The sequence below is a fragment of the Melospiza melodia genome, chromosome 10, assembly GCF_035770615.1.
Source record: "Melospiza melodia melodia isolate bMelMel2 chromosome 10, bMelMel2.pri, whole genome shotgun sequence".
NCBI lineage: Eukaryota > Metazoa > Chordata > Aves > Passeriformes > Passerellidae > Melospiza > Melospiza melodia.
This window is the reverse complement of record NC_086203.1, coordinates 21,715,151-21,733,099: the sequence shown is the minus strand read 5'-3', so window position 1 is coordinate 21,733,099 and position 17,949 is coordinate 21,715,151. Positions and strand designations below refer to the sequence as shown.

Below are 17,949 nucleotides of genomic sequence, written 5' to 3'. Positions count from 1 at the left end.
GATCAAGAGGTCAACGAGCTTTTAAAAAATAGTCCCATTCACTAGAAATATAAATGTTGGGATGGGGTTTTTCCCTTTCTTTTTCTTCCTATTGGGCTTTTCTGACATATTTGAACTCTCACAGTAGTGCCATGCATGGGCTGGGCACTGGCTAGTGAGAAATGGCTTTCTTTGGCATAATTTGGTTTTTTAATTTTGTTTTTTATCTCTTTGATGTATTTTGTTGTGGTTCCTTTCCTCACCCCTTTTTCTTTTTCTACTTATTAACTTGTATCCCATTAATTTTTGCACTTTTACCCTTCTGACTCTTTCCCCATCCCACTGAAGGAGGGGGCGAATGACTGGCTGTGCGTGGGCCTGTGCTGCCAACTAGGGTGAAACCATAGCAGATATGAAGTTAGATAAATTTCATATATATATATAGTTAGACATATTTCATGTATATATAGTATTTTATAAGGGCAAAAAACCCCCACACCAACAACCCCAAAATAAGTAATAAGTTTAAAGGAAAAACTGAGCTACTCAAAGACCAAAAAAACCCCCATCCAACAGCACAGGTGGTTTATAAAGGAAAGTTTTATTTTCAGTTATAAGGTGATTACAAACTCATCTAAAAAAGCAAAGATGACTTAAAAATATCCATATACATTTTATTTATCTAAAAAGCAAAACAGAAACTGCAAAATACAAACATTTACCATATACACAAAGGCTATGGGGTTTTAGGATTAAATTACACTCCAGGGTTTTTTTTCAAATACAAATATTCCGTTTTGGAACACACAAAAAATGTTTTAAAATGTTTTAAAAATATTTTTAAGGTTTTTTTTCTTTAAAAAAAGTTCAGATGACATTTTCAAGGAGGCTATCATCGCCCTCGCCTCCTCGCTGCATGTGCTACTCATTATCACATTACTGTAGTCACAGTTGCTAGGAATTTAAATAATTAAAAAAACACCACTGTTTTTTAGCCAAACACATCAAACAAGATGGATCACCTCTTACAATGTGAAGTCCCTGGCAACATTATCAGGTAACAATCACAACATTACACTGGAGAAAAATAACATCCTATTGAACAACGAGCACTTCAGAACAGTACTGGGATGCTGCGGTGCTGAGAGACCAGCGCTGGCTTCCAGGACAGGAGCAGGTCATGAACTGACTCAACTTGCCCCCTCAGGTTTTGTTTGTTTTATCAGTCTCTCAACATAATTTTGCCACTGTTTGTTTTTTTTTTTTTTAATTTTTTTTTCTTTATATATTGAAAAAAAATTTCAACTCTTTCTAACAGCTGCAGAAGCAGGTACATTTAGGAACAGTGTGTATCGTGCTCACTGTGCTACAGGGCTGAAGCCTTCCCCCACAAATGCACACACACACAGCACGTGCACAGCTCCTTAGCATCATTAAGTTTTGCTTTTTTTTTTTTTTTTTTTTTTTAATTAGCTTTATTTTTCCCATTATTTCTTCTGATTTCTCAAGTAAGGCCACCTTTTCCCTGTGCTGCAAATGTAAAAGTGAGCAGCACCATTCTGCTGTGCACTGCAGAGCCACAGGGAACAAGCCTCCCAAACTTGCCTCTTTAAAACTATCTTCAATTTACTTTACTCCTGAACTTGTGGTAATTAAATTCTGACACTTCTACTGATTATTTCAAATGAGGACACAGCAGCAATACAAAAAGGCTGTGTCTGCCATTCAATTGCCCAACATTACCAGCAGGGTCAGGCTCTTTTCCAGGCACAATCCCTGTCACCAAGGTTTTCCATCTTTGATGGGCATGGGTGGGTGATTTGTTTTCTTAAAGTTTTCAGCCTGCAAAATTTTGAGCTTGTCCCCGTTTTCTGGTGAAATGGTGTCTCAAGCTATTTCTGCTCTTTTTTTAGAACATGGGTAAATTGAAATCACCAATTCTCAATGACAACTGGAAAAAAACCACACAAAGAATGTGACTTTTTCTGTTTATTTTTAATAGAAACAAACAAATTGAGATTTTTTTTTTCCGGAGAAGCACTGTCCATGTACACATTTCTTTTGGGCTGGCAGAAAAGAGCCACAATCTGGTGGAGGGTGTGGGGCTGGTTATATTCAGGCAGTTTTCCAGTGGATGCTGGTGCTGGTTATATTCAAGTCTCTCTTGAACAATCTTTCCCATAGACTCAAATTGACTGCTAACACCATAAGAAATTTTTTGTGACTAAAATATGGAGCTCAGGGCACCTCTTCTGCACAAGTTCAAGGGTTTCTTAAATGTCAAGTGTCACCAAATCAACTAAATACTTTGTTTCTTAAGCTTATTTTTGATTATAAGAAATAAAACAAGCTACCAGGGTCTGACAGTTCCTGACCTTTGCTCATGCAAATATACAAATACACAACTACACGTCAATCCTAACCACAAGGCTTTGGATGCTGATTTTGGAGAAAACAAGTCCAGGGCAGCTGCCTGAACCCACACCACACCCAACCTACCATGCCAGGAGCCATGTGGTGCCTACAAGGAGCCAGGAGAGCTTACAAATCAAACCTTAAGGCTTCTTTGGAGGGCCATGGTCCAGGATTTTGTTATGACTTTCCCTCTTCCACCACCCCCATTTAGGAAAGACCATTTGGACACCCTGGCAGGTTGGCTCTTTGCAGGCAAGTGGTGTCTAAACCTCCTCAATCCTCATCCTGAACAGCTTGGCAAGATTTACACACATGATTTGCAGCCTAGGAATAGAAGCAATGTCCCCACTGTGTGCGTGCATATGAGGGTGGAAGATTTCATCTACTAGTCTACTTAAACACAGATTTATTTTTATTCTTTTTACTGAAAGTGAGCAACTTCCATTGAATCTCCTTGGAAATGATGTCAGGGTCATCTTTCTTCCAAGTGTACTTGAGCTGCTTAACTAACTTGTCCACTGCATTCAATGCACAGCTTATTTAACATCTTATATACATTATGCCTCCACGAGTGATCCTGCAGGGACCACAAGACATGGAAGCTAATAATCAGTTATTCAAAAGTGTTCAAATCCTTCTCCCACAGCTGGAAGTTTGCCAGTGATGCAACAAGTGGGAGCTTTGAACCCAAAAGTGAAAGCACAACCTCAACAAAACAGAAAGTCTCCTTAAGCAAATAAAAACAGACCAGGAGGAGACTTGGAAAAGATCTATTGAATGGAGATGTCCATGTGTCTTCAGATCTACGTGAGTTATCTAACACTGAGACAAAGAGGAACCAGGAGGATCTGCAGCTGGGAAAGGAGGATGAGCACAGGAAGAGCTGCAGGAGGTGCTGTCCTGGCGGCGGCAACAAAAGCTCTGCTGATGTTGTTTGGCTTCTCTTGGTGTTACAGCGTATTTTTAAATATAGCAGCAGCTGTATTTCCCCCCCACCTTCTTTTTCTCATTTTCTCCTCTCCTCAAGAACAGCATTGAAAATCAATTTTGCTTAGCTGTTTCAGCAGATCACACCTAACTCCCTCCACCCCACTGTTGCTGCTGCGGGGTGGCCACCAGCACTGCTCTAGATGGCAAATACAGCTGCCAGGCTTCTGTATTTTCATTTACAACACAAGAACAAATCCATTGTGGACCTACTATCTCAAACTTGAAAGAGGACTTTTCTAAGTGTGTGGATCTGTTTGGACCAGATGAAAAGGAAAGCTATAGATGAGAAGGAAAAATAGAATAATAACAACAACAACAATAAAAAACCAGTTCTATTTATGAAATCATACTGTTTAAACACTGAGATACAGACTACTGGTAAAGTCCCTTAGAATAGATACTCAGATCATCACTAGTGACAGGTGAACTGAAAAGGTTTGGAAAATTGAGAAAAATAAGAAATAGATCAGAAAAATGTCATGGGGAAATATTCCCCTTTACATTTTAACTATCTCTTGATTTCAGTTCAGCTGGAAATAAATACTGCTGAAACTCTGCTGTTTTCAAGCCCAGAAGACCCCATGAATACAAAGGTACATGAAACATGAAAAGGTGTGAGTGTTGTCTTGGTTTATGCTGGCTTAAATCTCAGGGATCTGGTTCTAAAGACCTCATGCCAAAACTGCACTGTTTTCCCAGATCCAAACCAGTTCATCTATAACTAGTCATGATGCTTTAACACAGAGTTCCTCATTTACACAAAACAGGTAAAATACGTCATAAGAATAACAAGTAAATATTGGAAAAAAATCAGTTGTCTTTGCAGTCAAAATAGGTAGAAAACACAAACATTTTTTTAAAAATTATGTTTTAATAAATTTGGCAGAGGATCATGTTGAAATGCAAATTAATCACCAAGAAAAGTTTAGAAATCTGATAAAATTGTTAGGTAAAAACCCCAAACTGTAAAAATGCAAATGTGCTCACTGGAACTCAAACCCCAGATAAAACAAGAATTAAATACATTTTTTTTTTGTTGTTGGGGAAGGGAGGAGGGGAGAGGGGAACTGTTTTCCAGAAGCAATGATTTCTTGTCTCTTGGTGAGTCCCAGCCCTCCCTTGCAGTGGTGCTGAGGAGCACAGCAGGGCCAGGGAAGCTGACACAGAATCTTCAGTGAGGTTGTTGCATATGTGCGAGACCTTTCCCTTGGAACATGGAAGCGACTGATTTGAATGGCACAGTTTGTACTGAAATGGGGCTGGGTTCTGTTCTCTGCTAGTTGTATTTTGAAAGGTGTAGTATTATTCCTCTGGTTCTTCCCACCGAGGCACTCTCCACAACATGGGAGATGCCTGAACACCCAGCTGACTCGCTGGAGACATCGTTGATGTAGCCAAACCATTTTTTTCCCTAACTAAAGCTTGTCTCAGCTCTGTAGCACAACAGCCATGTGCAAACTATATAACCTCAAACACAGTTGTATGACAATGTATATATATAAAAAAAGAAATAAATCAAGCATCAGTGTTTCATCTGTACTCACAAAAAACATTAATTTAGACCCCCCCCTAACCTTCTACTTCCTCTTCATCCATGTCTGTTGACTGCAGACACTGACTGTAACTCAAAAATGAGAGTCCAAGCTAAAGCCCACTAAGAGAGTGGTTTTGGTTACATTTCCTTGCCTTTGATTGTTAAAAAAATAAAATTGCTGCATGCATATTTCTCTATTTTGATGACACTCACTGGCACTCAGAATTCCTCCTGTAACCTTGGGTGGTTTCTGCTACCAGCCCAGTAGGTGTTATTTAGATGTTTGCCATCTCCAGCTGTGCAAAAGTTTCCTTCAGAACTCTCATAATACAGCAATGAGAAAAAAGAAAACACAATTCTACCATGGCTGGTTTTGTTGCTGCAACTCAGCTCTCTGTTGTAAAAGTATCTACAAATTCAAACTAGAAAGATTTGGAAGTTTGAATGCAGCGATGTTTTTCTTTAAAAATTAATAATTAATAATTATTTTGGTCCATCTCTTAGTTTTAAATCTCCCTGTTTCTGTTACAGGGAAACCAACAAGTTAAGAAATGTTTGTGCTGCTGTGGCCAGTTAGCACATGGGACAAGAAAAAATGAAATAAAGCTACTGTGTAGGAATGTTAAGAACTGTTTATGTTCCTGTTTAAATAAGTGACAACCTCTGCCTTGACAGACTAAGCTTACAACAGAATAAGCAGATACAAACTCTGCTTTTATCAAGTATTTCTTCTAAATACCTCTGGAAAGACTACCTGTGGTATCAAAGAAAAAACCTCTCTCCCTCTAATACAATGCCCATGTGACAAGGCTGAGTTTTGCCAGAGAATCCGTTCCCAGCACAACCTGCTCAAGTTAAAAAAAAAAAAAAAAAAAAAGAAAAAAGAGAAAAACCTCAAAAATAATAAAAAGGCTTTTGTCCATGTTTTGGACAGTTTACAGGACAGAAACATTCACCTGCATTACATGAAGTGGAACCCCCACTCCTATACTCCTTGTAGGGGTTTCTCTTCACTTCCCAGTCTCACCTGGAATGGAATCCAATTCCTTTTGACCAACACAAAATATTTCAGTGTTATGTGTTCCCTTTGCTTTAATTTAAATATCAAAGAGCCCTGTCCCTTCAGCAGATAAGAATCATAAATATGTTTTCCAACCTCCAGCCCCCTTAAAAATAAAATAAAATAGAATAAAATAAAATAAAGTAAAATAAAATAAAATCATGGGTTAATCCAATGATGAGCAAGGAGAATGGGGCCTCCAGGTCCACTACTGCTATTTAGTAACATGGGACAAGGGACTCACTTAGTCCTTTTGTCTGTTCCTCCAACAGCAATGACCTCCCTCCCCCAAATAAATAAATAAAGCAAATCCTGGTTACCGAACTTGGAAAAGCATTTTTGAGATACATGGATGAAAAGCACCTGTTTGCTGTGTGATATTATTATCATCATTACTATTATTATTAACATGTCTGCTATCAATACCAGTTACACCAGGTGAGTGGTTTTGTTCCTCCTGTCAGGGATGACCTGGTTTGTGTTCACCTCTGGACGGTCAGAGTCCAGAAGTGATTCCTTTATTTTCCTGCCCAAACCAAAGTCCAAATGAGCAAGCAAACACCTTAAGAGCAGGTGCTGCTTTCCCCCCTTGGCTGCTCTGTGCTCATCCCTGCTGCCCTGGGGACAGGCTGCCCTCCCAGTTTGCAGAATTCAAGTTTACACAAAATATGGTTTGCTGGAAAACTCAGGAGCAGGTACCCAACCTCCCTGCTCACACACAAACAGCAGGCATTTCACTTATGTTAAAAAAAAAATCTCAAAAATTTTAAAAGCAACAACAACAAAAGACTGAACCATGCAAAATCCTGCAAATACCTTCCCCAAGTTCTCTTCAGTTGGTGTGACAGGGTTCCAGTGCTGTCCCTGGGAGGTACAGCCACAACACTGCTCACATCCAGCTTCTCTGCATCCCTTGCAAACTCTCCACTCCAGCTGTTTGGCTATTTCCTTATCCAGGGACTGCACTAAACAAAACTCTCCCCACTCCCTGAAGTGACCCTGACACCTGTCGTTTACCACAGTTGAACCAGAGGGTGGAAATACTACACCTTTGAAAATTCTCTTGAAACAGCATTGTTTAAAAAAATGTAACTCTCAACAGAGCTCCTTTTGTGTGTTCTGTAGATTACCCTGCTCCCAACCATACCAGCACCTAAAATTGCTTTCTGAGACTTGAATGTATTGCTGGCAAGACAATCAATTCAAGTGGTAAGGTGTATAATATTTAAAGATATATATATTTAAAAAAACCCAATAATAGTAAATTCTTGTAATATGTCTAGTCTGATATGAAAGCTCTCCCTCTACAGAGAGACGTCTGCTGTGATTACCTTACAAAATATTAAAAAAAAAAACACACACAAAAAATAACTTTCTCTGTGAGAAATAAAAATAAATCCTAGTGCAAATATAAAGCTCTGTAAACCTGGTCCTATGAGAATCTATGGTTAGTAAACGGCAGTTAAAGCAGGTTTATCCTCTCACAGAGAGAGCTCACATCATGGTTTCCACAATGATATGAGTTGGCTTGATCAATCCGCCATTCGAAGTTCCATTGGGGCAGAAGGGGGTGCCACTCTCTGTCTCCTTGGACCATCGATTCACCTCCTTGGGGGCAGCCACCGCCTTTATCCTCTGCAAGAGAGAAGGAGAGCACGGGTGAGAGGAGCACAAAACCTCTGGGGAAAGCACAGGTGAGAGGAGAAAGAGGCCTCTGAGGAAAGCAGAGGGGAGAGGAGCACAAAACCTCTGTAGAGAGCAGGAGGGAGATGAGTAGGCCTCTGAGGAAAGCACAGGTGAGAAGAGCAGAAAACCTCCAAGGAAAGCACAGGTGACATGAGCAGAAAACCTCTGTGGAGAACAGAGGTGAGATGAGCACAAAATCTCTAAGGAAAGCTGAAGGGAGATGAACAGGAGGCCTCTGAGGAAAGCAGAGGAGAGATGAGCAGAAACCCTCTGAGCAGAGCAGAGGGGAGACGAGCAGGAGGCCTCTGAGGAAAGCAGAGGGGAGATGAGCAGAAGGCCTCTCTGTCTCCACGTGCAGGACATTCCAAGGACAGGGATGGTGGCTGTGGGAGGTGTGTGGCTCTGCAGGGATGTGGGGATCTGTGGAGCCTTCAGCTCCTGCTCAGCTGCAGAGCCTGACTCGAGGCAGGGAAGTCAGACAGGAGCTTTACCCAGCTCTTGCACATTGGGCTTTCAGTGCTGCAAATGGTGTGTGTCCTCCTCCCTCATTTAGAAACAGCTCTGCCTCTCAGCCCAGCCCTCACTGCCAAGTGGCAACTTCTGTCCTACATCCAGTTCACAAAGGAAGATCTGAATGGCATCTGACCAGTGTTTACTCTCTTCCCTTTCCTAACATGGGCTTTGAGCAGTGTTTTGGCTACTTTTAGACTTGTCTCTCATGGTGACAATGGTGACAATGAACGCAGGAAAATTAACACTTAGGCCCTTGGCCATAGCTGAAAAAGGCCATTAACACTTGGACGAAAACAAATGGAAATGTTTGTGCTCTGGGATGTTTGGGTTTGGTATTTTTTTAATTCTATTCTCTTTTTTCCTAACCCAAAGTGTCCCACTTTCTTCTCCAAGAATACCCTGAGCTGCATTTAAGAACAACTTGTTAGACAAAAAGAAAACTAATCTGAAAACTTTGAAGAGAACTGCAAAGTTTCATGCTTGCACAGCCTCTAAAAACTTTACACTGCAAGAAAAAAAAAAAAAATATTACAGGAGCCCAGACCGAACTGCAAAGGGCAAGAGATTTCCCGCAAATCCAAACCTGAGGGAATCTGCACTGTCAAGTCTCAGTCAGACACAAAGCTTTCCAAATACCAGGGCAATCTGGATCCAGTTTTTCAGTTTGAAATAAAATAAACACAAATTTTAAAAGCTAAAAAGTGAAGCCCTCTGTCAAGAGAGTTTGACTTTTATTTAGTCCCCCACAGTGAAGACCATGCCTGAGAGCCACATAATCCACAGGTGTATCTGAATTTCCTTGAAATTCAATGAGTTTTCACACAACCAGGTTTGACCCAGGTCTCTCTCTCCTTATCTTGCTTTTGCAGCAATTTTAAGGATGGTGCTTCTGTGTCCCTGGGGACTGGAGAAGAGAAACCTGAGACTCAGATACACCCCAGTCCTTGAATGTTTGTCTGCACGTGGAGGTAATGATTTGCCAAGCTGGAAGCTGCACAAGTGGGACATGAGTAAAATCACTTGGTGTTTATCTGGGGACAGAAGGCTTTGTGTTTGTTCTCTTTCTACTGTTTGCCCAGAGGACAGGTGATCTTTAACAGCCTTATTTGCCTTACCTGGGCAAGGTGGCAGTTTTCCAAGCATTACTTTGTATAAAACACAACAAGTTAAAGCTCCCTTTCTCTTCTAGACAGACAATTGGTTGTTCTTACCTCAATGAGTGACCCATCTGACCGAATGATGCGGATGACCATCACCATAGGGATGCAGATCATGGAGGAAAGGGCGAGAACCCAGCCCAGGCCAATTGCCCAGTCTGGGTATGTGTAGACCTTGTTGTAGGTCAGTGGTTTATACTTGGCCAAAGAAAAGATAAAGCACCCCTGTGGATGAGAAAGGAAAACAAAGTGAGGCTCAATAAATGCTTAAAGCAGCAGGGCTGTGGTGCAACCACTGGCCTGAGGAAGACAGGCAGTGAAAGGCAGAGCTGATGGATACCATATGTACTTTAAACCAATGGAGGAATTGTTCTTCCATTTCAATCATTGGAAGAGCATCTGCATCTGCTTATAGCATCTGCTGTGTGATGACAGAGTGCTGTGAGATGGTGCTGAACAGCTGCAGTACACTGCCAATTCTTCAGGGCTCAGCTGTTTGCTGTACACTGCAAGATTTACCAGGATGTTCTTCCCACCCAATGAAACACTTCAAGCCAAGCTCTGCCTCAGACTGCTAAAGTCTCTTTATTACAACGGCCTAGCAGTCCTATGTCTTAAAGTAGAGACTGCTCTTTGCAGAGTGAGTTTTCTCTTCATGAATGTAGAATTTTGCCAATCCTAAGAAAAATCCACTTAAATGTAGCCAACTGCAATTCATGCAGGCACAGTAGAGACTAGAGAGCTGTCATGTCAGAAGCTGACATCTGAGAACATGATGTCTTTGAGAGGTATGTTCAAGCCTTCAGCTTCTCTTTGCAGATTGGCCTCTGAATGCAACAGCCCTCCCTTGAAGAGAAGCAGCAAGAGGGGGCTTAGCACTGCCAAGTGCAAGACTTGAAAGAGCACAGGTCACTACTCACCACACAGAGAACTGGTGTGATCACAATCCAGCTCCACTTCATCCAGGGACCAGGTCTGTATCCAATCATATCCTCAATGGCATCATAAATATTATCAGCGCCTGGAAGAACCGAGCAAATGAAAGCTCTGTAAACACTGTAGGATTAAAGCTGCTCTCCCAGGCTCCCCAAGGGGTAATTTAAAGGGAAGATAAGGATGTCAGATGTATTCTTCAAATGCTTCCCACAGCTTTGAAGTCCAAGATGATTTTCTTGAAAAGCTCAAAGGTTGGGGGGTCTCCCATCCCACCCTCCCCTCATTATTTGGCTGCAGGAGTGTGAGGCTGATCTCTCCTGCCCCTGTCACTCCCCCTCTCCTCTCTCCAGACTCTCTGAACTTCCCAGAGGAATCACCATTGACAGCAAACAGTGCACCTGCTTCTACAGAAATCTGACTTTGTTTGTTTTGCTTTTCTGAGGCAATGGAATTCATGGAGAATCAGAGAAATAACCAGTCCTAATCAGCAAACATCTGATTATTGCCCAGCCACAGCTCAGCTAGAGAGGCCACTGTCAGACTGTGGTGCTTGGCATTGCCAAAAGTAATGGGGCAGAATATACTTTCAGCTTTCTTTTTGTACTTTCTGTTTGGTTGGCTTGTCCCTGCAGACACTGCAGCTCTGAAAGGAAATTCTCTGAGAGACAAACAGAAATTTTCACGGCTGGCCACACTTTCAACTCTCACCTCTAAACGTAACACATGAAAACGCTTAATTGTGCCCTTATTAATTAGCAATGGAAGAATACTCATTTTTTGGTGGAAAAAACACTGGAGTTTGGATTCATCCCAGATGCAAATTTGTCTCCAAGAGGTTAGGGCAAATTTATATTAATGGCATGTGTCTGTAGCTGGGAAGAAGACTCTGGGGCAGCTGATGATTAAATATTTAGCTAGAAAAATTGTCAGTGACTCATCAAAAGTTATGAGATTAAAGGATTCTCACTTACCATAAACCCAGGCTACAGCAATACATTCAAAGAATGCAACCCACAAAAGGCATACACCACTAGCTGCATAGTAGTCAAAGAGTTGAAAAACATACATGCCACCCTGTAAAAGAGTGACAAAAATTGTTAAGATCCAACAGAAAAAAAAAAAAAAAAACAAACCAAGAATTCAGGCCCAGCCCCCAGTAACATCTACCAGCACATCCCAATGACTCCTGTCCAACAAGAAGCAGCATCTGGCAAACAGGTAAGGTAAATATTTGGCATTACCTTCCCCAGGGAATATGCATGTTTACTACAGGAATAACTCCAAACAAGACAATGATTAAACAAAATTAAGCCACTTAATATAATCTACTCAGACACTTAGATCTTTCCTTCTTACAAATATTTCAGGATGGACATTTAAAGAAACAAATGGTTGCCTCCTAACATTAACACCTTAAAAAGACTAAAAATGAAGTCAGTTCATCAGGAGGGTCTTCATTTATTTATTGAGTGAAAGGGCTACTTTCATGAAAATAGTTCATTTTTTGTTTTATAAATCTATTTATACTCTGCTGTTAGACTCTACTCTTACTACACTGCACTTTCCCTTGAAAAACTGTGGGGTTTGGGCATCTTTGCTACAGGTGCTATTTTACCTCCCACAGTCATGCTCCTCCACTTGTTTTTAAAATCTGACTTGGATTTTATTTTGAAGATAAATATCACAACAGTGCAGGCACTGGAACATATCCCTGTCTTGTTTACACTAGAATAAACCAAGTGGAATTTAATTAATTCAAATCTGTGTAAGATAAAAATCTCTTTCCCTGCATGCCACTGGATGGGTTCTTAAAGTGCTCTGCTGAAGGTTTCCTCTATGTTTCATCATTTAGAACTAGATGTTAATACTCATAGTCATGCTGACTGGTACCTGAGATCAGATTGAATTTAATGAGGTTTCATGTTTCTGTTCCTGAAACTGAAAAGGGAAGGGACATGTAACTCCCATTCAAAATGCTTTCAGATCTAGGGATGAAAGATGCTCTGTCCATCTAAAAAGCACTTCTCTGAGTCACTAATTCTTGGCAATCTGAGTCACAGCTAAAACTGGCCTGAAAAATGGCTGAAGAAGAAGGCAATTTGCAGCACTGGTGCTACTTACCTCAGTCACCATAGTTAGTCCCAGAAGATAGCTAAGGAAACACACTATAGCGATGAAGATTTCCCGTCGGTAACCCTTCCTTAGGAAGGATGGGTGCAGATCAACTAATGACGTGATCTGTCCTTCAACTTCAACAAACTGTAGGGGGAAAACAACAGTGGAGAAATGACTTGAAGGTTACCATGCAGTTCATCCAGGCTCCTGCTTGAACAAACCCTCCCCAGCACCACCCCAGCCCTGTGCTCTGCACAGCTTTTGATAAAGGAATAGAAACCGTTCCTTTGTAACCCTGAGGTTGGAGCCTGGGGGTAGCTTTCAGGTTGGAACAACTTTTCAGAATTTCTTTTCATTACCTAGAAGCCTTATGAGCTAAAAAGGGGGTCTGCAAATGCAAGCCACAAGGATGAAGGGGGCACTTATGTGCCTGATGGCAGGAAGGCACTTATGTGGCTTTTATGCTGTCACTGTTCCAGATGAACACAGGATGTATGCTAGAGAAGAGGCAGAAGGAAAACACCCAAAAAAGTCCAAGCTAGGAGAGTACCTCCCAGACTTTTGCTGATGTACTAGGAAAACATCACAGGTACCAGTTAGGTTAATTCCACAATTTGATATAACTCTGCTCTTGGGTTTGTTAGTGAAAATCCAGCCAAGGCAACACCTTGTGAAACAACACCTCTTCTTGACTGAACGTGTCCTTTGTGGAGCTGTGAGAGCAGTGTCTCTGACTGAGGCTCTGGGTACTTCTGCAGCAATAATGGAGCTGTTCATACAGTCCACATTCAGTGATCTGGCAAACTATTTGCACTTGTAAACCAAAAATGAAGCTCTGAATAAATGAGCTAAAAGTCTTCATATCACTTCAGGATAACTGTATTTATACTTACTTGTCTTTGGAAAACTATACAACTGTGTAACTTGAGTTAAACAAATAACACTAACTGGATTTGAATAAAAGTTGAAAGTTAATTAAAAACCAGATCTTTCTGCACCTGGAGGAAAGCAACTACTGAACTCCCCAAGTAAAATCATGGAAGGGATCTTTTGACTGATCTGTTCTTTCAGCCTGGCAAAGTACAAAAGCACCAAGCTCACTGAAGACATGAGGATATGGATTGGAGCTATCCATCAAGGCTGCCTCTGTAGAAAAGATCTTCACTTTAAGTAGAGACATCATCTTAACTAACAACTTATCATGAGGAACCTAAAAAGAAGTTATTTCAGAAAATGCTGCATTTTCCTACCTAGCACCTCATTGCTCTTACAGCACCCAGAAATGCCCTGTAACAACCCTGCCCTATTTCACGAAGTTCTATTTAGGAAATACAGACTGTTCTGCAAACAGATTTTGTCCTCCACCAAATTTTATTGCCTCCTGTCTTGGTACTTTGACTTGTGTAAAACTGGTTTTCTTTTTAAATGCAGCCCTTTCCTTTGAGCTGATTTGATCTGAAACTGCTCTGGCATTCCAGAAACATGCTTGACTGCACTCCAAAAAACCAGAGGGGTGGAGGAGAGAAATTAAGCGCTCCAATTAGTTTTAATCATTCTGCGCAGTGAGGAGCTTTTTAAAATTACTAGACAGCTTCCAATTTGCATAAGCATAGGGTTGCTGAACCACAGCATTGGCTACTTTCACATTTACTTAGGAGCAATTGAGAGTTGCTCAGTAGAGTTCAAAGATTAAGCCATAAAGAGCAATTTAGAGCAAATGAAATGAGAAAAAAATGTCAGGGATTAAGTACACAACAACTGGGTAAAAATTCCATTTACAGAGCTCTCCTCATATGAGAGAGCATTTAGGCTACAGAAATATTTCATCCATATTTATTTATTTATTTATTTATTTATTTATTTAGTCTTAGTGACTTTACATTTGAATGCAGAAAATTTTGGCAATTTTGAATATGTTGTTATTTCATAATCCCTAGTCACTCATGTTTCCTTGTAAGTAGACTATCTAGAAATGATTTACAGGTTCCTTGGCAGTATTTAGTCCAACATTCCTACAAGTAACCACTGGGAAAAATAACCTAACTTCCTGACCGAACTTTCTGATTTTTTTCATGCTCACTAATTAATAGCAGCATGTGCTATAAAATTAGTACAGCTGGAATCTGAGATGCTTTCTGGCCTGTCTGGAGGTACTGAATGCATGCTGCTGACGTGAAAGTCAGCAGGATCCCACATTGCTCAGCACCTCGAAGCCCAAGGCCACCAAAAAAGGCTTCAGCTTTGTCCTCTCACTGTTCTTGAAGCCACCCCGGATATACTGTACAAAACACTATGTGCTTTTTTGTACCTCATGCTGACTTTGCTTTTCTTTTTTGACACTTGGCAACCATCAAAACCCTTACTCTTAGTGGTTATTAATTGCTAGTTTTTTAATGATGGTGTATACACCCTGCAGGTGTTTGCAATGGCACAAAGGACTCTGTGGAGCAGACTACTGCAGTCCTTTATGTTTTAAAATGATTCAGCTTTTTCTCCAAAGTAAGAAAATACTGTGACCAAAATGGTGGAATTTTGTGGCCGGACAGGAGTGAAATAGTGAAATTTAGATTAGGGAGTACTGCCTTAGTAGGATAGACCCTACTAACCCTAGATGACAAAGATTTACTGAGCAACACAATATAATGAATCAACAGTTCTAGATTCATCAAGGGCAGCCCCTACACTAAAAAGCAACCCAGATGAATTCCTCTCAAGCAGCATTAGAGATTTTCTCTTGTTAATTCACACCTGTAAAACCAGCTTTTCTCAGTGAGCAGTGCTGACACAGTAAGGCACACATCCCTTATCCATTGTACTAACCTGGCTATCCAGTCCAAGCAACAGAAGCATAATAAAAAAAAGGATTGCCCAAAAGGTGGGCAGTGGCATCATGGACACAGCTTTTGGGTAGGCAATGAAGGCCAGGCCTGGACCTAGAGAAAGAGAAAATAGGGAGGGGGGAAGGGAAGGGAAGAAAAGTAGTAAGTACCAGCTCTTTGGTAAAGGCAGCCACCCTCAAATTCAGGGATGCCTGGTTCCGTTCAGATAAATCCAAACGCAGCTGGGAGTACCAGAAATGAAAGAGTTTGGCTCTTTTATCTGAAATCGAAGCACGCATGACTACAGCAGCAACCAAGGGCAAACCCCCAAGGCCAGTGCTAACAGATCTCCAGTTTTAACATCTGTCTCAAACATGTCAATAATGGAGCTGTCCTACACCTGCCCTGCACAGACACAGGACAGACTTGGGGCCGGGGGACAAGGGGTGACCCAAGGGAATGGCAGAATCCCACTGCTAGCCCACATGGTCATGATGAAGATGATGATGATGAAACTCTTTTGCATGCAGGGAAGGGGACTCTGCTATAAACATTCCCTGAGATTTCCACTAATGCAACCACTGCCTCCCTCTGTATGCAACCTCCAAACCCTGCATAGCTTTTCTCAGCTGGGGTTTGCACTCCAAGGAGTTTGCTCCTTCTCTTCTGCAAACCCTCCCTGCTGCACTGAGTGATCAGGCTACTCCTAATTTTATCAACTGAAATTTGAGGAAACTGCTGTTAGGAACTGCTGGGGTGTAAAATCACTCTGTGTAAAATTGCTTCCCCATGCTGTTAAACCATCTGCCCCTATCCAGGTCAGCCTACATGGACCTGCCACGGTGACACTGAGCATGACCATCATCAGCCCCAAGTGCAGGATGGGCTGCAAGTGTAGGAGAGCAGCAGGGCTGGGGCTGAGTGCTGGGGGCTGAGTGCCCAGTTTCTCTGCTCTGGGACCCAAAGTGTGGAGTGCTCCTCCCTAGGCGGGGTCTGGCCTGCCCTGTGAGCAGGCGTCACCTCATTTGTACCCACACACGGAGCACAGGTGCAGTGCTCCTCTCCAGAGGCACCCTCACCTGCAGCCAGGTGCTATCAGCTGTCCTTTGTGAGAGCTTTAGTGGAGAGAGGAAGAGCCCTCCACCAGTGGGAGATACGAATATTGGCAATTCTGCATCTATGGCAGGCTCTCAGAGGAGATGAAGAAATTTGGTGAAGCTGACAAAAAATTCTGAGGGCAGATTACAATTCAGAGTGAAACCAGGAATGCCTGGCTTATCTGCTTGTTTACTTTGAGGAGCCTTCAAAGTGCCAGTTTTCAAGTGGATTCATGTAATTTTCAATGGGAAAAGGATTTTTTTTAAGATGCTGCAGTGTGGGGCCAAAAAAAAATCTTATCTCTGGTCTGTACAGAAAAATCTCAAACACTGCTCTCCCTACCTCCCACTTTTCCTTTCCAACAAGAAAGATGGAAAAAGAAGCAAGAGAAAGAGGTAAAATGAGATGACTTTTTTTTTCAAACTAAAGAAAACTTTTAGTCACTGAAAATATTTGAACATAAATAAATACAAATTAGCCAACAATCAAACAACTAATTTTATTTTAATGAAACACAACTAAGATTTTATATGCCAGAGGATACCAAAAAATTGGTGAATGTCTCAAATTTTGGGGAGTTTTGCTTTTTTCCTCCTTAATTCAGTGGATACAGTAGATCCTCTCTGAGAGAGAGCTGCTAATAGATGGCATTTGCAGCTGATCTGTGCAATTGATGAGACAGATGTAAAACTGCTCTCCTCAAAATTTGCTGCAATTTGTATGCTTTGGCCAGTGAAACTGTTCTTGCACTGTGATACCAACTAATACCAAGTGCCCTGACCCCTGAGCTATATTTTGATTTTCCTTTGAAACTAAGTGTTGAAATATAAAAAGTCCATGTGAAAGAAAATGTTCCTGGCAAGCCCTCAATCGAAACATAAATAATCTAAAATTTGTATTTAATTTGAAACCCTGTTGTTTTGAAGAGTGTTTTGCAAAAGTGAAACACTTGTGGCTGCTATTAAAAGCCAGTGAACACTGCTATGATCCCAGCCCACGCACTGGCTGATTGCCATGGGCTGCTGTGGCATGGCTGGAGAGCTGCAGAGGCAGAGACCAGGCAGGCACCAGGAAACCCAAGGCACTATTGTCAGACAAGCTTAATCTGAATTTGTTTGCAAATGGAATTAAAAAAAAAAAAAAAAAGAAAAGAAAATAAAGCAAATCTTGTGCTGGTGTAACAGTGCTACAAATTGCACGGGTGGTAAAGTATTTTTTCCAGCCAAGCAGAGGCCACACGGATTAGACAGGACTCACTATGGTTTTGTTGAGCTCCCACTGCTTTCCTCTCTATCTTTAAAAGAATTTCTCAAAAGAAAATGAAGCTGTTTATTTAAAATCTGCTTTCACTCAGGAGTCAGAAGTCTGAGTTAACTGTTGAGTAAACCTGCTAAAGCCAGTGAAGGCCAGCAGTGACCAGCCCTGGCTGACAAGTGTGTCCCAGGCACATGGCACCTACACTGAATCTGGCACTGGGAAAAAATGTGGCCATGAGATTCTGCTGTCAGCAAATTTGCTGATGTTCCCGTGGCTTTCAGGAAGGCAAACAAATGGTGTCATGGATAGGGCAGGAGGAATTTAACTCGCTGGGCAGAGATGGGGACTCAGCCCTGTGGACAATATCTGCTGCCAAGTGCTGCAGCCAAG

The 17,949-nt window shown here is 41.5% G+C and overlaps 1 protein-coding gene across 7 annotated transcripts in view; it reads right to left on the bottom strand.

Moving 5' to 3' along the window:
- Positions 1–561: 561 nt before the first annotated feature.
- Positions 562–17,949, bottom strand: part of SLC6A6 (solute carrier family 6 member 6) — a 58,408-nt gene continuing 41,020 nt past the window's right edge. For all 7 annotated transcript variants that reach the window (XM_063164805.1, XM_063164807.1, XM_063164806.1 and 4 more), the window contains 6 exons: positions 15,206–15,318; positions 12,392–12,529; positions 11,242–11,344; positions 10,255–10,355; positions 9,389–9,559; positions 562–7,613 (listed from right to left, as the gene is read on the bottom strand). In XM_063164805.1, coding sequence (XP_063020875.1) covers positions 7,473–7,613; positions 9,389–9,559; positions 10,255–10,355; positions 11,242–11,344; positions 12,392–12,529; positions 15,206–15,318 — 767 coding nt within the window. In that variant the 3' untranslated portion in view covers positions 562–7,472. The remainder of the gene's footprint in view (positions 7,614–9,388; positions 9,560–10,254; positions 10,356–11,241; positions 11,345–12,391; positions 12,530–15,205; positions 15,319–17,949) is intronic.